The sequence below is a fragment of the Falco punctatus genome (assembly GCF_963210335.1).
Source record: "Falco punctatus genome assembly, chromosome: 6".
NCBI lineage: Eukaryota > Metazoa > Chordata > Aves > Falconiformes > Falconidae > Falco > Falco punctatus.
In genome coordinates, this window is record NC_137585.1 from 85,664,953 (window position 1) to 85,688,963 (window position 24,011).

A 24,011-nucleotide genomic window follows, 5' to 3' on the forward strand; every position below is an offset into this window, starting at 1 on the left:
TTTCCACTTAGTTCATATCAGCATATCCTGTTGCTTCCAAAAGGTGCTTTATGGCACAAACACAGGATAATGGAGTGGAGATTCAGGTGTGAAGCGTTTGTCTTTTCCTTTTTTTGATATGTATCATGAAGGACTTATTTCTCCTGATACCAAGTGTGAGTCACCTTAAGGCCTGACAGATTCAAGCCAAGGTACCACATTTATGTCAGCCTGTCTTCATGTCCTGCATGTATCAGTATCTGATCCTTGACAATGTGTTTCAGCTGCAAATGGACACTGGGAAAGTGAGGATGTCGTAATATAGAAAGAGGTCCTGTACAAGTTAACACACTTTCAGTCTTTAAATTTAGAGCACTTCAGTGAAGGGGTAAGTAAGGGTAAGCTTTGCCCTTCCTTCTCCTCCGCATCCTACCTTTCTTCTGTGAGAACTGTGGGTATGTCTTCTGCGTGAGTCAATGGGCATCCACACTTCACAACAATTCTTGGGTAGACATTGAGGGATGCATCCTTTCCCTACGATTTGAGTCAAGAGTGTTGTATTTTATGGCAAGCACAGTATTGTGGCACTGCTGTTTCATACTATTCTCTTTGCCATAGCAGTTGAACTCCTTCGAGGAGTATGTTAAGACGTATGACTAATAAGAGTCGAATGTTTTTTTTTGTTTTTCGAGCCTCTCCCCAGGGGGAGGAGAATGTGCAGTAGAATACTTCATTTTACTTGGGTGTCTTTTAACTTTCATGCTATGTACCAAAGTGAGAAGGGTAAGAAATATTTCACAGAAATTGCTGTGGTGTAGTTACAGATAAAATGAGGTGTGCTGCATTGTATACCACAAAGCCAAGGGACAAAACCCTTGCTATTTATTCTGATAGTTTCTTACACTCTTTAATTTTTGGGACTACAAACAATGTATGTAAGGTAGAGAAGCCCAAGGAATACATTGGGGATTAAATCCACTGTACCAGCATAAATTCATAAATAAAGAACTGATTTCTGTGCAGGGCTGCCTGAGAAGTAGAAAGAATTGAAATATGGCTAACTGGTGAGACTTGGGGCCTTAAGACTGGGGTTTTTTTTTACTTTTACATTAGCCTACAGAAGGCGGCTTGCAAACTGATGTCCTAAGGCTTTGGGATGACTAAATTTCCATAGGAAAATAAGATGAGACAGAGACATAGTAGCTGTGTTCTGTGCCTACTGTTCACACCTTAAAGAAGGCCTGGATAGTATTTATTCTGTTTTTGTTGTTCTAGTGTAAAGCAGAAGGAAATCCTGAGGGACTTTTCCATGACTAGGAATGCAATGGTGCCCTCTTGTGTGAAAGTGTTATTTTAGCCAGCAGTTGAGACCATCAGCCAATCCTAAAAATAAAATACTATGAGAGTGCTCACAGTATACAGGTAATGGTTTTGAAAAAGAGTTTAAATGAACTATTAATCTAGCCACAATCTAGCAGATCTGATTATTTAAAACCACTGTTGGTCTAGGTGTGCTCTTCTAGCCTTAATTGTTAAAGTGTGATTGCTTCCTCTTGTGGGTTAAGACTTCCCCAAGCCAGCAAATTTATTATCAAAACCCATCTGCAATGCAGTTCTTTCCACCCCCCTGCATTACTAGTGAAGCCAACTGGTTATGTTGGCCATGTGAAAGTGTTAGGTAAAGTACTGGTTTTGCTGAAGTCAATAGTGACTTTCCTACTGATTTCAGTAGAGCTGAAGCTTTAGCTTTCTTTGGTGCTTTCTCTCCCCTAGATATCCTGTACACAATGAGATTTTTCTGTCTTTGTATTTGTATTTGCAGGTGGCATTTTTAACAGCTTCTGCCACGATGCCCCTGCATCTTTATCTTCTATGGTACTGAAAAGCATGAAGATCTCAACAGTGATGAAATGTGTCCAAGGAAGCCCATGCTCTCTTCATTTAAACATTAAAGGAACTCTGAGTCTGGATGGTAGGAAGCAGATTTGCTACTGAATCATTTCTGTTTACTTTTTGCTTATAGCTGTTCAGCCAAATTTTGTTCCATATTGCAATATTTGTGTCCAAGCTGTTTTCATGTAGTTATATCAGAAAGACATTTTTTGTGAAACTATTTTACTACAAAGCAGGATAAAGCCATGGCCCTTCTCAAGGGGATGAGAGCTGCGGTAATGAATTCAAGACAACTGGATTTTTACTTCCAGCATAATACATTTAACTTGTCTTCTACCAGTGCCCCAAGCATACTGCTGCCCTTTTTTTCTTGCTCTGACATGCATGCATGCATACACACACACACACACACACACAGACACACACAGTGAGAATTCTGTCTGCCCTGGTGACTCAGACATGAGTGACTTCCCCAACAGAAGGAGAAACACTTTTGGCGTCTGAAGTTACAATTCTGCACTAAACCAAAATGAAAGCACTCAAACTTTGCTATAGTCTATTTTTACTACCACCTTGCCATTATCTGCTTAGTGTGTTACCATTTAGAGATTTCCTGGTGTGCTTCACTCAGCCTTAATTTATTTTTTAAATTTGCGTAATTAAAGCTTTATTTTTTAGCAATCTGTATGAAATCCTAGCGTCTACCCCCATGTGTGTGTTATATATAATGCCTCTTTTTTAACAGAGACAAAATACATGTGCCTTTCACTTAGAAGGAAAGATTATGATACAGTATATTTTAATTTATTTTTTCTTTTTCTTAAAGATGCTCAGATTAGATTTTTGATATTTATTCCTAACTCATTTCAGAGAATATCCGTGGGCTGGAAATATGTTCTCTTTCACTGGACACACAGCAATCTCAGTGCACAAATGTGAGATTTGCTAGGAAAAAAAGCATGATGCTTAATGGAAAGAAGGTAGACTCTTTTTTTGGGTTGTTTTTCATTTAAATGTTTATGAGTCTTTGACAGAAATACTTTTTGTATCTCTCTCATATTGACTTTGTGGAAAACTGAAATGAAATGTATGCTTCAGCATTGTCAAATGAAACACCATAACAAATTGTCCTTTTATAACACATAAATTAAGATCTCCACCGGTTTTGTACTTATTCCACTTACCTTTTTGCAAAACAAGCTGCCTCTGCAAAGCCTAATTTTCATATCAGCCTTGCTAGCTTTTTTTCAGTGCCTGCAAAATTGTGGGAAGCTTTTGTAACTCCAGTTGCTAGAGGCACCGTGCCTCAGGGATTTTAAGTGCATACGTATCATTTATTTAAGTCCAACCATATCAATGGAATTTACACGTCTAGAAGATAGCCAAGTGCCTAAGCACTTGTGCACATCTGTCCTAAACTTATGGTAATAATTGCAACAGCAGAGTACAATTCTTTACTAAACTAAACTCAGAAGTATTTGTTATTAAAATTTGCAGCTGGGGAAAAAACAAAACCAAACCCATCCTTGACCAACAGTTTAAAAAAGACACGATTTTTTGCTTTCAATTACTGGTGGATAACTGTTATTAATTCTATACAAAATGTGTAACTTCATGTGCTTTGTGAATGTTATATTGATTGCACATGTGAAATGAAGTTCTTCTCCCAATCCGCAACTGCAGTTTATGCTCTGTATGACTTGATCAAACATCCCTAACAGGCAATGCAGGGCCAGCAGTGAACAACTGGTAGCTTTTGGAGTGAGGTAAGTTTATAGGCAAGACTCAACAAACATATGTAATGGAATTTTCTTAGTGTCAGTTCAGTGACTAGAATGTGTCTTTTACCCTCCAAACGCCTTGTACCAAATAGGAGTATATCCAACATGAAAACCGATATGGAATTTAGTAGTTACTGTTACCAGTGAGGGAATGACCTGCTATACAGGACCTGAACTTTAGTCTCCTAAATTACTTTGTCTTGCACAGACTGTTACTAGAATGGATAAGTTTGCTGAAGTTGCCATTAAACATTTAAACAGAATTTTTTTCCTTTTCTCCAAGTGTTTATGCTTGTAAAATGCCTACAAATTGGGACTTTTGGTAGTATGAAAAGTGTGTTGGTTTTGAAGTTCAATACGCATTAGGTATTGTAATTCTATGCTTTTAAGATTATTTGATAGCTTCTAGAAATGTGGATTTCTGGAAGTGAAGAAGATAGGAACATCATGGATAAGAAGTAATGATAACTCTTTGAAATCCTTTCATTAAGTGGATCTGCGTCTTTTACATTGTTAATGCTACCTTAATGCTCTTTGTAAAGATAAATAAATCTGAACAAAGAATATTGCTTGCTTAACTCTGATAACGAGGGGTTTTCATGTATTCTGGAAGTAACACGCAAACTTGATTTTATAAATGTTTTGAACAGGTGCAGGTACAATTCAATTGCATTGAAGTCAATGTAGCACAACACATCTATGTGACCATGAAAACAGTACCAAATTACTGTGAAGTCAAGCTGAGTCAGGAATACTATGTTGAAGGTAGGAAAACATCTTAAACCAGATGTTTTTCAAGAAACATCTTTTCAAAGACAAAACCAAACCAAACTAAAAAGCACCAAATGCAAAGCCAAATCACATTCTGGGATGCACTGATCTAACGGGTGGTAGATCAGGTATGCCAGGACCACTCTTATTCTACATTTTGATGATTAATTTTGTGCACATAAATGTCTGACTTGCTATAAAAAACAGAGACCAGAGTTTATATCTAAAAGAATACAGAAAACTGAACTACACTATGCATTTGTCCTAATTGGCCTTCTTGTGATTGGCACGTACTCTTTCTCTGCCTGCAGGTTCAGTCCTGTGCGCTCTCTGTGCATAAGATGAAGCCTCTGCTTCTCTTCACTGTTAGGCCACAGGTGGTTTCAGAGGCTGAGGAAAGCTTAACAGGAAATTGTGAAGAAATTTCTTTTTATTTTCATTAGCTAGCTGTTCTATAGCCTGTTTTCATGTAACTGGATAAGATAAGGTAGCTTTTTTTCGTTTTTTGGGGGGTTAAGGTGCCTACTATGTGTGTATAAAAATAGGTTCAACACTGTGGTCCAACCAAGTCCAACCACAGTGTGGCTAGTGGAGGCAAGTGCACCAAATGGTGGTGCAAAAAGTTAACTGATACTCCTCATTCGATCCAGTGCCCAGGATTGTCCTGTCTTCCCATTTCCAGAGTGTGTGGGTAGGTGGCTCTTGCCCTTGCCCCTTGGTACAGAATCATCCTTTGCACACAGTATGAGACATGTTGTGACTGTTTCAGGCTTTCATAGAAAGAAAGCCTTTTTATATTTAAAAAGCCTTTCATTTTCTTCATAAAACCCAATTCACTATTGAAGTAGATATGTCCTTTTTGAATAAAGGGTATGTGTGTGTGTGTGTGTGTAAATAACGTTTTATAAAGCCCCTTTTTAAGACACTTTACAAGGCTAAGGAAACAAAAATAGGAAATATTTCTCTGGGGAAAAGAACTGAGTGGGGAAATGAGAGCAAAACGCTGCTCTAATACAGAGTTAAGCAAGGAGAGGTGAAACCAGTAGGCAGCACATTACGAACTGATTTAGTGTTCTTAAATCAAGATTTAAGTTTTGGAGATACAAAGATATTAGTTCTGAAAGTGGGACTGCCCTCTAATTCTGGGAGCTAAATAAGAGGTTTCTCTCTAAGCCTAGAGTAGATTCAGAATAGTAAAAATACACAGTTTATAACAGAGGAATAAACCTGGTGAACAACAGGAGTAGCTTTCAATGAAAGAATAACCGAAATAATAATAATAATAGGCTGCCACTTTAAACTGCTGGTGAGGTTTTCCAGCAGAAACCCCATACTGGTGAGACAGCTCCTTAAGGCAAGTTGTGGTATAGTCTTTATGTATGGTAAGGGTACTTTTTTGTTGTTTATCTAGAAGTGGATGTAAATCTGCCTTTAAAAAGGCATATAAAATAGGTTTCCTGTTGGGAAGCTATTGGATAATTTGGCAGTTTATTTACACAGTGACATAAATGAAGTAGTACTGAAGAAAACTCTGGCTTCTGTTTTGCAGATTGCAGGAACAGTGATGTGGGAAAATATATTCCAGCTTGTTTGGGTGAGCTGATCTTCTATACAACTTAAAGCTGTGAGATACATCTGGTGACCTATGCAATATGTTTACATAGCTGAATAAGCAGAGCAAAAAATGATTTACAACTATCACTGCTGATAATTACTATGTAGTTGATAGGTAATGCCATGGAAAATGTGTTTCCTTGTATTGACTTGGAAATGCATGATAGCAGATAAAGGTACGGACAACCTATTTAATACTTAAACTTTTGGAAACAGGTTTGTGTTCTTTTGATGCACTTCAGATTGCTGCTTTTATATTTTGTCTATAGATAGACTGAAAAGAATTTGCCAAAAGCCATCTTGATTTTGGCATAGCCATGAATACAAAAATAATGAGAACATCCCTCCACATATTGTATTTGTCTAACATAGTTGCACATATTCTCTATGTAATGAAATTGAAACCTTGGGATAATCAGCTTTTGTTGTAGTATTAGTGTGTATATTTCAAGTATTTGTACATGAACTACGTAAGATTTCAAGTACTAAGTTTGAGGTACAATTGGTAGGTGCCCTGGCCTCTCAGTATTGCCAGTGCAAATTTAAACCTGAATAATACTGAAATTTATTCTCATGAAAATTATTATATATAATAAAATAAGAATACCTTTAAGAATATCAGCATATAAAAATAATTAATTCAAACATCCTAGGTAAGAATCTACAGAAGTTGAATTTAATTTCCGTGAAGTTATGAAATAAAATCTGAACGTTTTATAAAGAAATAACAAAAAGAATTAATAAAGTAATAAAGAAACAGATGTGATAATTTCATGCTTGAATTTTCTTTTTTTAGCTGGAAAGTTTGATTATAATGTAGACAGGGCAAGGAAAATTATATCAGTGAATGTATCCAACTTTCTTCGGGATCAAGATTATTATGTTCGCCTGTGCCACAAATGGTTTACCTGTGAAGATGTAGGGGCATTTGCTGTGGTGAGTTGAAGTTCAAAGCAGTTTGTTTAACTGGTGGGGAGTGACTTGTAAATGGAAATGCTCAGTTGAGGTCATAGTTACAGGAGATGTCCTTTTATATCTTTATTTATCTTCATTAAAAGTCATTTACTGTCCTGGATTCATGACCATCTTTTTCATTTCAGATCAAAGGGAAGGAATCTTTAAAATCAGTTTCTCTGAAATATTCTCAGCTACTCCCTTGTCTTTGCATTGAGGTAACACAGTCTGGAATTTGGTATATACTTGTGTTTCTGATGGAAGAAATTTTATCTGGGAGTTGTGCTAAGGAAGGTGGAAAAATCTGTAGAAAAAGCCTCTAGACCTAAGTTTTTGACTAAGGCTTGTCTGACCTAATGATTATGCAAATGTAGAAGAGATTTTTTAGGAAACACTAATTAAAACATGGAGATAAGAAAATGGGATACAATTTACATTAATTTATGGAAGGTATTGTGTAAGATTAATTTGACTGATTTTTTATGAGCAATGAAAAGACAGCAAATTTAATCTGACTGAATTTCAGCGTAGCAGTTGATATAGTGTTGCATGAGAAACTAAAAGAGGAATTCAGGAAGCTAGGAGTGAGAACAAGATTTGTATGGTAGATAATACCTAGCTGGAGGGCTAACTTGAGTATTGTTGAATGGGGCTGTGCTAGCAGGAAGGTTATTTAAGGACCACACTTAGAGCAGTTCTTATATAAATGTTTTCATCCATGACATGGACACAGAAGATAGGAACATGTTAATGAGATTTGCTGATAATACAGTTGAGAGGTGTAATCAAAATGGAAGAGGGTCAGGATAATTGTGAGAGACTAGAGAGCTTCATATGTGAAATAATTAAAGGAGCATGCAGTGTAATGCATGAAGTGCAAGTTCATGCACTCACTCTAATAAAAAGAATTATTGCTGTAAGATGAGAGTCCTCATTTAGAAATAACAGTGGAGGGAAAAACCATCTGGATGATTAAACTAACATGCTTAAATGATGTAAACTTTAACAAAGGTCTATTGGGTTGGATTATTGCAAGCTAACAGGAAAGTATGGGCAAGGCCTTCTCTGAAATAGTAGGCAATTCCTGTATCCACATTCAAGAAGGATTCATTCAAATGGAAGGTGTACATAAAAAATCTAGGACGGCTGAGGAATGGAGAAGCTGTCTTATACAGAAAATTCAAAGAACATGTTTTCAGTAGCCTGGTAAAACACATGCAAATAGAAAACGTTTGTTAAGTACAGATTAGAAGGGTCACTTACGAGGAAAAAGACCAGATTTTTTAAGCTAAAGCCATTCTTGCCACAAGAATGAAAGGGGGATAAACTTAATTCCATTAGTATCTTCAGGATAGATACAGATTTTTTTCTGATAATCTGAGAAGTGAGATTCTGGAACATCTTTCATAAAAAGGAATAAAAAGTCACCAAACCAATTTAAAATTATCTTGATAAGATATAAAGATTCTATGTGAACCTAGTTTCTCAGTGAATTTTGGGGGTAGAATTTACCTTGTGGATTAAGTTACCTAAATATAGATGTCCAGATGTAGATATCTACGTTTTAATTAGATGTCCAAACTCTTAGAGTCAGTGGAGATCTAGTTAATGCAGTTGGTTACTCAGCTGACCAAATGTAGATGGCTATTTTGGGATGTGCTAGATAGCACTGCAGACTCCACTGGCTGCATTGGCTAGATCTTCATATGACTACTATAGTAGTAATTTGGGCACTTTAGTTGCTCTGAGATGTGTAAATTGTAGGCATCTAAAATCACATACCTCGATATGCAAGTTGTGACCACAAGGTTTCTTCCAAGCCTAAGAATTATTTTTATTGCACTCTGAAAGCTATGAGGTAACTGGAAAGATGTTATTCCACTCACTGTATGCACAGAGAATTCCACAATATGATTGCTGAGCAAACAGATGGGAACTGTAATAGAAACGTTTGAACATTAATCTAAATAATTAGGGTATAGTAACAGCCATGCACATATACTTGCAGATTCGATTGTTAGTCCTCAGATTTTAAGGATATATCCTTTAGCACTGCAAAGGCCAGGAGATCAGTTGTTGTCATTCTTGAATGTCTTTTGATACCCCTAGAAAGTAATGACACTGTAAGAAACTTTACGGAAATCAAATCAGAAGACTTTGTAAATGAAACTGGGCTAAATATATGACTCAGTAGGAATATAGTGTTAGAAGGGATCACCTTAGTTCATCAGCTCCAGTCCCCCTAACGATGCACAATAAAATACATATCTAGTGCAAAACATAATTTAAAAAAACAACTTCCAAAGCTTTCTAATAAAGTATCTTTATCTTTGGTGGAAAGGTCTTCTGTCACATTCTGTCTGTAATGTTAAAAACTGGTGTATTTGAGAATCTTTAGCTAATGGCCATTTTGGTTTGTAGGGTTGGCTGGCAGTTCCAGATGCAAGGAGGATACAGCTTTGCCCCTTTGAAAATGGCAAGTACTGTGTGGTTGCCCTTTCTACGAGTGATTTTCAGCAGTTCCAGTAGTATGTCATCATTTGGGATTAATCTAAGGTGAAAAACATACATTGCAAAACTTCAAGGAAATCATCATATTGGTTTGTTATACTGTGGGTAGCTGAAGTAACTTACTTTCAGACCAAATTGTTCACCAAGTTTATGCCAATATAACACTAAGTAACTTTCTAGTCATTTCCCACATTTGCTTAAGTCATATGCAAACTGGCCAGAAGGAAGCAAAGCCAATGAGGTCAGCTTTGAAATGCTGGTGTGAGAATAGGGCTTCAAGAAGAAGGTGCCTGACACCCAGCTTAAAGGAGGGAGCAGGGGGTTGAAAAACAAGACAGTTAACTGCATGTGGGAGCTCCCATACTTCGTGGGAAATTATTGACACATAATGTTCCAGCAAAGTCAGAGTTTGGTCTGAGGTAACAGCTGAAAAAGAAAGGGATTTTTTTTTTTTCTATTTATGCAATAGGGAGCACTTACAGGAATGCTCCAGCTCTGTCTGTAGCTATGTCTATGTCATTTAGTCAGAGCTGGCTTCAAGGTCATCAAGGCAAAGCCGGCTGGCCATCTGCAGTATGAAGTCCTCTATTCTTAGTAGCTGTTCAGCTTCTGGCTGGGTCTCATGGGGCACAGGTTGTTTTCTTCCAAATTTTCTCCTATCTCTAGGTATTTCCTGTACTTGGAGTGGTTATGCTTTGCAAGTGCAGGAAATTGGGCTCATCAATCCCATGATTTCTTCCTTTCTTCTAAATTTGCTTCTTTTTCTTCCCCTTCTGCTGCACTCATTCTCCTCTCTGATGCCAGTGAATCAGAAGTATGGGGATAGCTGGAGCACAGGTTACAAAGCTTTATGTAGTCAGAGGAAGGGTAGTATGTGCTCTGGCACACTGAGCCTCTTAAAGCTTATTTCTGTCCATTTAGGAAGTTCCAATGCACAATTACAATTGAAAACTTAACTTATAGCTTTGGTACGGAAGTGAATATGGGAAATACTATTTTACAGCTATCCTTTTTGTTTACTCAGCTATCCTCTTTGCAGGAATCTCAAGCAATTTTTCAGACTAGCACACAGCTGTTTAAGTATTTAAGTATATAAGGAGTTCCAGCTTTTGAGCCACGTATCTTTCTTTTTCCTAACTGACAGCTCTGTTTGCTGGAATATCTAAAGTAGACTGGGTTTTTTGACTCATTTATCATTGATGTAATAAAGTTGGGATTATAGAGTTAGTTCTCTGGTAGGAGGTAATTAACAGTCGTGTATCAGAAAGAAGCTTCTCTGTGTAATAACTGTTTGGGGTTAATGTAACTAAGAGAAGAAAAGGAAAAAAGAATGTCTATTGGTTACTAAGCCATGTAATTATATGAGACTGAAGATGAATGAGCATCTTTATTATCATGTAAATAAGTAGATGCCACAAAGGAATAAAACAGAAGGGAAGTCCGGTAATAAGTCAATGAGCAGGCCTGGAAACAAACCTGACAAGTCTTAACTGTGGTACTATTCTCTTAAGTATTAGGATTACACTTATATTATATCTACATTCTTACAGACTGTTACATTTAAAATGTAGCTGTGAAAACTGTCAGAAATGTTGGGACTCAGGACTTTGCAGTCAGGTTAAATATTTTCTAAACATTAGCTTTATAGTAATGTCCATTTATTAAAAATGGCATTTTAAAAAAAGAATCAAAATTTCCAGCAGTTTTTTTAAAAATGGCATTAAAATTTTCACTTCCTAGAAAGTTCCAGTATTTTGATGTATACGCATTGGGACACAAAGTTAAGATGGCAAGAGGCTTGGCAGAATCTGGAAAGTTTCTATTAGAAAATGTCCAAAGGTTTTATTTCAGGACATTTCTGAGAGAAGTAGTACCAATAGGAATGTTATACTTGGTGGGAATTGAATTTGGACAGCTGGTGTTTCCACCCTAATGTAGATTGTGCTTCACTTTGCTACGTTTTCTAGTCACACGTATTGTTCACTTCTCTTGAACATACAACTGGCCACGTTTCCAAGTTTTTGCTTCACAAATAGTTTCAGAAATACATTTTTCTCCTACTTCTGACAATTAGGCAGATGCAAAACTTTCCAAATTACTTCTTTAAGAGCTGAAATATCAGTTTGAAATTCATACTGGAAATTCTCTCATCCATGTGCAGCTAAATGGCAGAGAAAGTCATAGGAAGTGACTAATTTCACCAATCAGATAAACAAGACAGCTTTTATTTTGTAACAGTGCCTATTTAAGGTATCCCCAAATAGATTTTGACTAGCTCTGAAATTACGGTGTTCCTAGTATACATACAAATAAGATTTATATAAATGCTGTGGAAAAATTATTTACTGTGAATTACTTGCATAGCTTTTTTACTATTGGAGCTCTTGATATTCAGCTAAAGGCTTGAATTTATCTTCTTACATATACATTGTGTACATGTAAGTCCTACACAAGATGCACAGAAAACTGTCTCCAATACCATGACCTCTAATCATTAATGTATGGGTTAATTCCAGTTTACCATATGCAGTTAGGTGAAGGTCTTTGGTTAGGAATTTAGTTGTGTAACACTCCCCCCTGTGAGTGATGGGCAGAGAACGAACTCCTAGGAGCTTATGCAGCCTGCTTCAGAGTCCTGGTGATGCCTGCCTGGTCACTCTACTGGGAGACTGGTAAGACCAAGCTCTCAGGTTGAGTACCTCTGGTAAACGCCAACACTATGGTGGGATGAATTCAAGTTTTACAGTGCTACAGCGTGAAACACAGCAGAACTGATTGGTGAAAATGACAAGGAAATGGAAAAGCAATGCTTTTGGGTTTAAGCACATGTATAGGTACCAGATTTATGAACAGTTTTGATTCGTTTTTAGACAACTTGAATAACGCTTCCACTCTGTGCACAGATACGAAGGCGCTATGGGATAACATCGTTTATAACCCAGCGACACAAACCCTAGCTTGGGAGCCAGCCTGTCCTGTGCTTGTCATGGTTAACCTATGCAGGTTAATGAAGTCTGATGACCACTGTGAAGATATACAAAACTCTTCCAAAAATTCTCCTGAGAAAGTAAGAGCTATGCAGATTTAGTCAAACTGCGAGATTGAAGGCCGTCATCAAAGGCATAATGTGAAGAGCTAGACTTTGGAACAGGAGCAGTTGCAAATTCCTCTCCTCTTCTCTGACACTTAAAATTATTCATGATCACAGTCTGTTCTTTCACACTAACCACATGATTTATTCAAAATGCTCACTGACTCACTATTAAGAATAAAAAGTGGAGATGACTGTGAAGCTAGTAATGTTTGCTAAAGTTTTTTGGGTAAATATGGTCTGCTTTTCATTTATAGTAAAAGCATGATTCATCTGCCCTGCCTTTGTTGTCTAAAAGGTGTTCAAGTCTACACTGTTCAAGTCAGATTCCCTTTAAAGTAAGCAAAACAGACATATTGAGAGGACAACTCATCTGAAGATAGGTGTTTGAGAAAGATGAAGGGATTTCTCCCTGGAGGTACCTCTTTCTTTTCACTGACTATCACAAGAGTTTATTGTGATTAGATCAGATTTGGATATATGACGTTTTGACACCTAAAATCTAAGCCAGATGAAACTAAATCTCTTTAAATCTTATTGGAGACATGATGGTACTTTGGTAGGGCACGATTGTTTTGTACTCTATAAAAATCTCTCTGATTCATCAACCTGGTCCAATGTATTGAAATTGTGGGTGTTGAAATTATGGACTGTTGAGTCCTTCAGTTCTTCTAGCACTGATGTTCTAAAGTTGAAAAGGATTTATATTGCATGTGTCTTGAACTGCTTAATACTTCAATCTGAAGTCTCCCAGTGCTGAATGCACTGGATCTATGAGGTTGGTTAGAATTCTGGCTTTCATCTTGAAAAGTAGTTTCAGGCTTTCCTGATTGTAGAGAGAAGCCAGTAAACCCGAGGTAACAACTGAAAAGGCAAATAAAATAAAAAATCTTAATTTTTGAAACTTTACAAGGATTATTCTGATGACATGATTCCTAGGGGGCTGACTCAAGATTGTTGAATGCTTTTTTGACTAGGAGCTCTTGGCCAAATGTTTAGCGATTGTCCAGATTCACCATTTTTTCAGTTTCAACGAAGCTTTAGTCTTGCAAACCCAAATATATTTAATTTTACACATGTGAGTGGTCCTTGTGGGATACATCTGCTGACGAGTACAAATCATTGCTTGCAGGAGAGAAAAAAAGCCTAAAATGAGGTTTGGCTGGTAATGGTCATATCTATTACCCAGAACAGAATCCAGGGTTAGTTTATTCCAGACAATGAGCGTTTTCCTGTATCTACTCATTGCATTTAATGGCTGAATATTAGTATTCACCGACACAATTAATTTTCCCTTTTTTTCTAATTAATCCAAAAAGGTTTGGTATTGAATTTAGTCCATTTATTGTACTGTAACCCCAAAACCATCTCTATAGTGTGCTGGAGACTACTGCAGAGATTCCTCAGATAGTGCCAGCTCCCCCAGTAAAGCCACACAGTGCCACACACTCTAGTACCATGCACATGTACTGACTTAGGCCCAAAACAATACTTCTCTCCGATTAGGCTCTCGACTTTCTCTGTCGATGGCAATGCTGTCTCCATATCTGAGCAGACTCTTACAGAACTGTCTTCTGGGACCCTATTGTAGACATACCCAAGAATGTCCATTATGTTCTTCTCAAAAAAGCTACAGGAAAGAGGTGTTTGATCATGATGCCAGATGTTGTGCTTAGTCACTTGAGAAATGATGTTTATTTAAGTAAGATCACTTATATAGGTAGTAATTGTTTATATGAGACAAGGCTTTTTATGGTGAAGCCCTTGGTGGGTAAATAGTTGTTAATCAAGAAAGTAACATTCTGTAGGTCACTTAAGTGGATATCTAGAATTCAGTCTATGTTGAAGACTTTTTCTGGGAAAGGGATGTGGAAAATTGAAGTATTTATGAACTGAAGGTTGAACAAAATTTTTGGGTGTATGTTTAAATGTTCTGCTGATTTGTTCATGAGTGGTAAATAAGGGACTGAAACAAGATGACTGTGTAATCAGAATTTTGCACATGAGCCACCATAGAATCAATTAATTTAGCTCTAATGGGCCAGACAGGCTATAAAAAATGCTACATGTTACAGTTAAAAAGAAGCAAATTATTCAGTAATCCAAAATAGTGGTTGTTTCTGGTTTTACTATTTTATGTGATTAACTTCCTGAGATGTTTATAAAGTAAAGAAACCAGTTCCTTTCTCAGTAGTGAAACCATGAAAATATTGATTAAATGATGTTGTGAAACCAGTTAATGAAACTAGCTAATGCTGAGTGCTTTCTTTTCAAGCAGGTTAAATATTCTCGTGTGGACACTCACCCAAGACTTTGCATGAAGGTAAAGGGATTTCTTTGGAAAACATCTATTAACTCCCCTCTTTCTGTCAGCTCTAAAAACCGTAAGTTGCTAACATTCTTTAGGATCAATATTTTTATCTCATAGCTTATTTCATAGCTCTGATGAATGGGAAGGAAGAATGAGGGAAATGTGAAAGATTAGATTAAAAGGAGGCTCTTTGGAAGTGCAGCAGCAATGATAGGACAGAGGTCAGGTTGTGCCCTCTTTGCTTAAGAAAAGCAGTGAAAATGTTTGAGGTCAATTCAAACTCTGACACATGCACTAAACGTATAAAGTTTTCTGTTTTAAATATTTGATAATAAAAATGATAATACGTTACATTTACTGGAGTACCTTTTATTATTTTAGTTGAGAAAAAATTGCCACATAGGTAATATAGGCATGTGTTATCTTTTAGATTACTTTTAAGTCAATGGAACTACACAGTTCTGTGAATTCAGCATGTGTATAAATACCTGAAGAATCGGGGAAACTAATTTAAATCAAGGGTTGGAAGATATCATAGAGCCAGAAAGCTGTGCATTGACCTTCTGCAACTTTCTGGAATGCACTGATCATTTCTAGTTGAATCTGTAGCCATAGATTGAAATTGAAAATTCAGTTTTCCTAACAGATTTCTCTGCTTTCAGTTTACAACCAAGCAAGGCTCTTGGATTAAATGTCCATTTGCTCATGGAGAATTTCCAGGTACACATATATTTTTTAATTACAAAACATTAAATTGTGAGAGCTATTTAAATCAGTTGCTAGATGTAAGCCTTCTCCAGTATGCAGGTGAGAAATTTTCACAACACTGTAGCTTGTATATTTCGGCAAAGAGATTTGACATCTTGTTACTTCTATGTATCCCCAGCAGATCAAGTGTTTATCAGTATAAAAAGTAACTTGTGGGAATCAAAATAATTACTTGCATATCATTTGATGGAAAATTTAACTAATTAGAAAGGCTTTTATTTTAGATACAACAATTTAGAATATAATATATTTCTCCTTGTACATCTAAAAATAAGTCTTTTCCCCTAATATCAGCTTGGAAAATGAGAACTGCTGCAGCTGCAGAACAGATAAAAGTTTTCTTCACATCCCAAACCAAGGCACAATTCTCAGTGCTTGTGTGTAACAGGACGCAGCTGGCCTCATGTGAATCTCTTGGGATGCACCATTCAATCTCTGTGGTTTGTATATATTATTTCTTAATCGTTGTAAAACTTTGAAATATATCTAACTGCATTCATTTGTTATGCCATTTATCTGCAGCTTGAAAGCGTTAATAAACCCGTGCATATACATATTGGAACAATTACTGGAACATTTTAAAGCATGTAGTTCTAAATCTGATCTCACACTGAACTAAAAAATAAATAAAGATCCTGAAGTCAAATGAGTCACTTCAAAGGGAGTGACTATTGCACAGAACCTTAATATTCTTTTAACAAAATTTTTGTGGTGTAGTATTTGTATTATGTATATAGTAAATTAAATACTGTTAGTATTGCATATATGGGTCACTGATACAGCTGACCTGGCAGATCTCACATCATGAAATGTAAGACTTGAGGCATAAATCCATGGTGATCTTGAACCACTCTAAATCTCACGGCTGCCAAAACAAATTCAACACACAAAATAGGTAAGTTTTTAGCCAAATTAGCTTTTTGAGCCAGCTGACTGTGACTAAACAAATGCTTCTTCCAGCAAAGCAAAGGGAGAGAGGAAAATGATTGTGGGAGGGTGAGATTTCTGGTTCAGGCAGCAGCTCATCATGAAATGGGAGCTTCATTCTTCTTTTGCAACTTAGCCTGTATCTCATACATTTTCACCACAGCTCTGTGGCTTGCCTTTGCCCTTCAACCCTGCCTACCAGTTACCTTGTTGGCCCGACCTGTGATCTACTGAGGGGTACATCTGGAAAGTGGGGTCAAAGAGCTGAAGAGTGGCCATAGCATTATTTTTCAAATAGGAGAATATTAGCAGAATAGGTCCCGGGAGCTACTAGGAACACCATGCTGAAAGGCACCCTGATGGTTCAGCAGCCAGCTCCTCAGTAGTCTTTTGTCCACCCCTAAATCTATCATAGAATCATAGAACGGCTTGGGTTTGAAGAGACCTTAAAAATCATCTTGTTCCAACAGCCTGCCATGGGCAGGGACACCTTCCACTAGACCAGGTTGCTCAAAGCCCCATCCAACCTGGCCTTGAACACTTCCAGGGATGCAGCCAGAACTTCTCTGAGCAACCTGTTCCAGTGTTTCACCACAGTCATAAGGAAAAATTTCTTCCTTATATCGAATCTAGATCTATCCTGTTTGAGCTTAAAGCCATTACCCCTTGTCATATCGCTACAGCTTTCTTGTAGGCCCCCTTTAGGTGCTGGAAGGCTGCTATAAGGTCTGCCCAGAGCCTTCTCTTCTCCAGGCTGAACAACCTCAGCTCTCTGAGCCTGATCATCTTCATGGCCATCCCCTGGATTCAGTCGAACAGGTCCACGTCCTTCTTGCATTGGGGGCCCCAGAGCTGAAGGCAGTACTCCAGGGAGGGTCTCATGACAGTGGAGTAGAGGGGGGGGATTGCCTCCCTCAGCCTGCTGGCCATGGTTCTTTTGAGGCAGCCCAGGCTATGGCTGGCTTTCTGGGCTGCCGGTGCACATTGCTGGGCCCTGTTGAGCTTCTCATCCACCAGCACCCCCAAGTCCTTCTCCTTAGGGCTGCTCTTAGTCTGTTCTCTGCCCAGCCTGTATTTGCGCTTGGGATTGCCCGACCCACACGCAGGACTTTGCAAAGTGAGCTCCTGCTGTCTGCTCAGCTGACCAGGTATATGAGATGTCATACAGTAGATTTTGAGAAAGTTGAGAAATATCCGGATGTGATTTCTACTTTTACTCTTGACTCTGCCCATTGACTTCACTCTGCTGTAGGGGGACGTGCTTTAGAAGACAAAAGCATGTTATAGCTCCTACACCTGTCCTCTTTCTAGAATATATTCCAGCTGTGCTTCTTTCTTTGCCACTGGATGCAGGTATAAGCTGGAACTATGACTTTTTCAAGTACCTCTGATGCTTTCAGTGTACAGGGTGCACATACCAGGGGGTAGCTGAGAAGCAGGCAGCTATGAAGAAGGGCTTCTTAAACTCAAAGGGGTGGACACTGAAAGCTGAATTTATTTTCTAATGAGTCAGTTTAGGTCTTTATTACATCTCTGGTGCTGAATTTAACAGAGCAGCTGTAAAAGCAGAGTTTCCCAAGTCATCTTTGCTGCTCAAGCTGAGGACGTGCTTAAGTGGAACACAATAACTGCAGGAGACCCCAGACCTGAGTAATCATGGGGAAAAGCTGGGAAAAACCAGCTATCCTAATCAACACAAATTACAGAGGGCACTGGTGGTGCCAGCGAGGGTCTGTCCTAATGGGGCAAGGTATCTGGGGAAATGTATAACTGACAAAGATGGAGATCTGTGTGGTAGAAGAGTTGTCAACACTATGTTCAGTGAACACTTACAGTGGCACTTCCCTTCAGCTGGCTTGTTTCACGTGAAACCTGTGGAGTTTAGACTTTCTGGTTTTAAAGCTTCCCTGTGTGAATTGCTAAGTGAGAAGGGTAATGGTGGAGCACCAATACATCACAGCTAGGTATTGAAGTGTATGTCTCCTGAAGGACTGATGCATTTAAAAACACTGTTTTCTTCTCTCTGGTACAAAGCTGTTGTGTCCTCTGCTACTGTGACAGAATGGGAGCCCGCGTGAATTACATACAGTTCCTGTTTCAACACCACGAGCAATATACGCAAAGTTTACATCAAGACAGCTCTGTGTTCCCAGAAAACAATGTTCATTCTCTACCTAGTAATCCTTGTTCAGTTGTTCTTGAAAAAGAACACATTCACCTAATTTGCCCCAAATTATTTTTGGAGTTTGCCACACTAAAGAAGGCGGTGTAGGATTCATAGCTATTGATGGAGTAACTAACATTGTTTTGAGGACAAACCATAAATGATTAAACATCAAGTGTCAGAACAGTCATACAAGACGATTTTACCCTAAGGCTGAATTTGTTCTCAGTGTACAATGTAATGGGAAATCCAGAACTATAAGGAAAGGGTTATTGCTTCAACTCATGTACACCAGGGAAAAAAAAGTGAAGATGATCATTGACTAACACAGTGTAAGCAGCCATGGCAGGGAGAGTGTCCTGCTTTGTGATGCTTCATAAAGCGCAGGAATATTAGCCCTCTTCCTGTGCTGCCCAGACTGTGCTTGGCAAAATTACACCAGCTGCTTATGGTCATTGAGGTCCAGGGATATCTCTGAAAATAAATAACCTTCTATAACAAATATATATTTTATTAATTTCCTGACACAGTACTACCTGTAACATTATTGGCAAACCAACCAGAGAACTGGAGAGACACAATACATTTTCATTGTTCTGGGGTCTGGAAAATAATAGTTTTCATTTTTTTCTTTTCATTAGGGAGATTCTGTATCAATCACTATGTCACGGGAAATGTGTGGGTCAACAATTTGCATTCAGGTACGTGTCTTGATTTTGCCACGTACTCTGTACAAAATAAACAAATCATCAAAACCTCCCCCAAAACAACAACAACAACAACAACAAAAGCCCAGCAGGCATCTCTCTGCTTTCTTCCCCCAGCCAAATCTGATTATTCTGTGAATGGAGTTGGCAAAGAGCATTATTTATAGCTTGATGTGCCTCCACCACCTCTTGTTGATATGACATTAATTAACAGAGAAGTTGCTCTCCATGATCTTGCTCCTTGTCAGTGGCAGATAAAGGGATATCATGAGGAAATTGCTTATCCTCTCTTTATATATTCCTTTGTAATAAAAAGTTCCACAGCATCAAAAGATCCAACTGAGTCATAGATGAATTTTTCAAAAATAGACATTAGCTGGAAAAGGTTAGGCTATAGCAAACAGCATAGTAAGTGCACAGTATGCTAGAATTAGCACACCTGAAAGCAGAGCTGAGCAAATTATGTCTGACATTTTTGCACACTATTTTTGTAGCTGAACTTTATTAAGACAATGTTAATAGAAAATGAGCGTGGAGCAGATAGGTTTATTCCTCTCTGGAGTTAATGTTTTCAGAGGACACTGGGAGAACAGAGACTGACAGCTGGAGCCGCAAGGCTCCAGTGGCTGCCCTGGAAGGCCCTTGTCATCTTCACTTTTGGCTGCTAGGAGGAAAGGGGCAAGATGAAAGTGAGATTGGCAAGAGCCTCTGGGTAATGGGAGTTGTTCTTCGTTCCCTAGTGACAAATCAGATTTGGTGGTAAAATGGTTATTTTCCTGCGTAAATTATTTATTTTGTAAATAAAACATTATCTGTCAGAATAGAGTTCTCCACCCTCCAAAAAGAAATCAGATTAGCTTTATTATTTAGAAACCTAAAAGTGATTGCAACTCACTAAATATATGCTAGACCAGCCATCTTCACATGCATTTATTTAAAAACAGATTAAAAAATGCAGTCACTTGAGTAAACTAATAAAACAATCTAATTTTGTCAACACAAGTGTTTAGTAACCGTTCTGCTGAAAAGGGAATAAGCCTCAATTCTTTCTTTTAAAAGGGCTGGAGGACAGATGTAGATTACTCAGTTCCACTGCAGATCTGTGATATTCACTGTGGTAAGTATGAATGATAACAAAAGAATTAGGTCCTGAGTGTATGGAAGACGGCATCGCAGGTGTTTTCATTGGGAACCTGAGGTGGCATTCACCTGACTGAATGCAGATGTCTGCAAGCGAGCTAGATATGCTCAGCTGCCCTTATGGACAATGGACTCGCATACCTCAACTAGCTTTTAATTAGCTAGTGCAAGGGCAACTTGTGTGGCTGGCTGTTTTCTCTGCTTCCTGGGTGAATTTTCCATCCTGTGCCAAGTTCTGCATGGCACACCTCTGTTTACCTTGCTGTCAGTACATGAGGTAACTAGTTCAAAACAGTCCTTGGCGAGTAGGCACGCAGTGCTGTCATTTGTACTGATTGCAGCACAGCCCTGCTGTTACCTGCAAATGGGACAGTAGTGCTTCCCTCCGCTGCAGAAGTACAGCGAGGATTTTATTATTTGAGATACGCTCAGATACACTCACGGAGTCAGAATATTCTGAAAACTACCAAGGCCTGAAAGTAAGGCGTTGTAGAAGTTGGTGAGTTCAGAGTGAACTAAGGCTGTGAAGTTTGCGGTGAAGGGCGCAGGAGTGGATTGACTAGTTTAGAACTAAAAAGTCTAAAATTGAGAAGGGTCAGTCTGAGCATTTCCAAAAACACCTCCCCAGACCTGCCCAAAAAAGCAACCTCCCCTCCCAGTTCACTGTACACATAGTGATTCCTATGACAGATTTTCTCTGTTTAAAAATACCTGTCAGTTAACTATAGCTTCAGGTTTGGAAGCACGACACTAAAAAGGAGGGGGCTTGAATCTGTGATATAAATGTAGTTCTCTGTGCAAGCACTTGCATAACGTTAGTTCAGGTTTCTTCTCCACTTAAAAACTCGTAACAAGCCCACTCAAGATGAGTAAATTAAATTATCAGAGTGTTGTGATTCATGTAGTCTGGATGCATTTTTCTTACTCATATTTTCCTTTTAACAAATATGAAGGGTATGATGAAAGCATGTAAAATAATGGAAGGCCTCAGAGATGGCAGTCTGGGAATTCCCCTCTACCTTGCAGTAGGAGAGAATGGGTCTGTGTATTAAATGAGAATAGAGGAACACTGAAAACTGACTAAAGAACTTTTTGAGCACAGTATTTGATTTAAATGTGAAACGTCACAATTTTTTTGTCCTAATTAGGAATTTGTGGAGATTCAGAAAAAAATATGAGAAACTGTGCATATCAAGAATATCAGGACTGTAATACATGATCACTATGTTTGTTGTGAAGTGGATATTAACCTCATGCTTCATGGATTCTGCCATACTTTATATATGATGGAACAATGTGATCCACATTAGTGGGTGGATAATTCCATCTCTGTCAGCTGACTAGGAGGGTGTTCCCAAAACCTCCCTCTAAAGCTGATGGTACAAGTCAGTGTCAGAGATGGGACACTGAACTAGGTGGGTACAACTCATTGCTATAATTCTGTATTCTTAATGACTTCTCAGGAGCCTTCAACTGCTTGTCATATGTAAGATTTTTAATGCAACAGTAATAGCATTACTACTAAAGGACTTTTGTATTCTTAAATGCTTATTTCCTCTGACAAAGATATTTTCTCCAGCACTAGATTTTTAAAATAGGGAGATAATGAAAATTTCTTAAAGATGATGTCACTGAGGGTGATAATTCTTTCATTGGGGTGCTGTTGTGTTTGAACCTAAAATGTTCAGAAAAACAATCCACATAAATGCGAAGGGAATATTAAACCTAAGATATGACCATAATTTGACACAATTTGGATTAAACAAAATGTCAAAGTGAATGAGAAATAATCTTATAATGGCATAATGAAAATAGTGAAAATATTTACTGCATACATCTTTGTAAAACAGATTTACATTAAGTATCAGTGTTAAAGATACCAAGCAGTGTCAGTGTGTCCAAAAGAGCCATGATGTTATTCTTAAATCTTAAAACCAAGATTCCAGCGATGACAATATCTATTTAAAAAAATGAGTGTAGCTAACCATCATGAAGGCTACTCTCTTTCCAGCTGCAAGAAGAGTTCTCTGCCATGTAGGATGCATTATACTGCAATGCATTGAATTTTTCTATCAGTAGTTGTGCTTTGGCATTAGAGTAGCTTAGCTTATTTGCTCTACAGAGGATGGAAATGGGATTTTTTTTTTTTTCTTTTAATAGCATTGACTTAGAAGCAAAATTTTGTTTTGTTTTTTTTTTTTTTTTTTAATTTTATTTCTTTTTTGGCCACTTTTCTGGATTCTGTTTAATGTAACCAAACATTTTGAGACATTATTCCACCAGTTAAAAAAGAAACATATTTATTCTGAATGAAACAGTAACTCACATCACTTAATGTGACAATAAAAATGTGAATCGTAATGAAAACAAATTGGTAACCTACATTTGAACTTGTTTCTTCAGGTTTCCATGGTCAGATGTACGGTGATGGAAATGCAGCAAAGGCCATGACAAACAGGTATCCATCCAATTGTAGTTGTTTTAAACTATCAACTTTTAAACTGTTTTAAACTGGGTTTAAAATCAAGTTTTAAACTGTTCTCAAGTATCTTTGAGAGTTGATAGAGTTGCTAATCATGAAAACATATCATTGGCCTCTCTAAGGAACAGAAGCAATATCTGAGTGAATTTTGCACTAGCCAGCAGGAACATCAGGTTCCTATCTCTCCCCTTTCTTTGTCTCCACTGAAGACATCTCTTGCTCCTGTGCTTTCTCCTCTTGCAACAGAGACAATTTGCAAAGTACTAAGATAACCTTCAAGAGCCCTGGAACAATCTCGGATCTGCTGAGCATGACATTCACATTATTAGCACCTGTCATCTGCTTTCTCCCTACATTTGCAAGCAGATCAGTTCCCTCTGTGCTCTCACTCATTAGACATGTCTGCTCAGCTGTTGCAGTGCTTCTTTTCATTCCCACAGCCCTTTGCAATACACATCTTCCTAAGCTGTAAACAAATAAATAATTAATGCTGCCCATGGATGTATGATTTGGTAGACCCTGAGCTCTTAAAAATGCTCTTCCTTTAAGGATACTCTTACAGAGGCAACATAGAATAGTGAAAGCAGCCTAGAACTCCAGAGGGAGTAGAGATGCTCTGGAAAGCCCTTTTTCAAAGACAGGAAAAAGATGCAGCTCATATAACTGAGAAAGGGCTACCATCTTTGAGGTAGTCTTTGGCTTTTCCCTTGCCAGAAGATACCATTCAGAATAGAGTACCTTAGTTTTGTTCATTTGTTCATGTGAGTGCTGTTTGCACTGTGACAGTCAAGCCCACAAGCTGTAGGCAAATGGTTAGATGTATTTAACTCCAGCGATGTATATGAATGCAGTGAACTCTCTTATACTTCAGAGAAAAAAAGCCAATCTTCTTTCCTCTTCTTTTTTTTTTCCCCCTAG

The 24,011-nt window shown here is 37.9% G+C and overlaps 1 protein-coding gene across 1 annotated transcript in view; it reads left to right on the forward strand.

Annotated features, from left to right (window-relative positions):
- Positions 1 to 24,011, forward strand: part of IL17REL (interleukin 17 receptor E like) — a 123,002-nt gene that overhangs the window by 27,809 nt on the left and 71,182 nt on the right. Inside the window, exons 3-16 of the mRNA XM_080393999.1 lie at positions 1,802 to 1,951; positions 2,743 to 2,852; positions 4,304 to 4,418; positions 5,974 to 6,018; positions 6,835 to 6,974; positions 7,139 to 7,210; positions 9,414 to 9,477; positions 12,407 to 12,570; positions 14,870 to 14,917; positions 15,568 to 15,625; positions 15,968 to 16,113; positions 19,406 to 19,465; positions 20,531 to 20,588; positions 23,015 to 23,069. Of these exons, the coding sequence (XP_080250125.1) occupies positions 1,802 to 1,951; positions 2,743 to 2,852; positions 4,304 to 4,418; positions 5,974 to 6,018; positions 6,835 to 6,974; positions 7,139 to 7,210; positions 9,414 to 9,477; positions 12,407 to 12,570; positions 14,870 to 14,917; positions 15,568 to 15,625; positions 15,968 to 16,113; positions 19,406 to 19,465; positions 20,531 to 20,588; positions 23,015 to 23,069 (1,285 nt within the window). The remainder of the gene's footprint in view (positions 1 to 1,801; positions 1,952 to 2,742; positions 2,853 to 4,303; positions 4,419 to 5,973; positions 6,019 to 6,834; positions 6,975 to 7,138; positions 7,211 to 9,413; positions 9,478 to 12,406; positions 12,571 to 14,869; positions 14,918 to 15,567; positions 15,626 to 15,967; positions 16,114 to 19,405; positions 19,466 to 20,530; positions 20,589 to 23,014; positions 23,070 to 24,011) is intronic.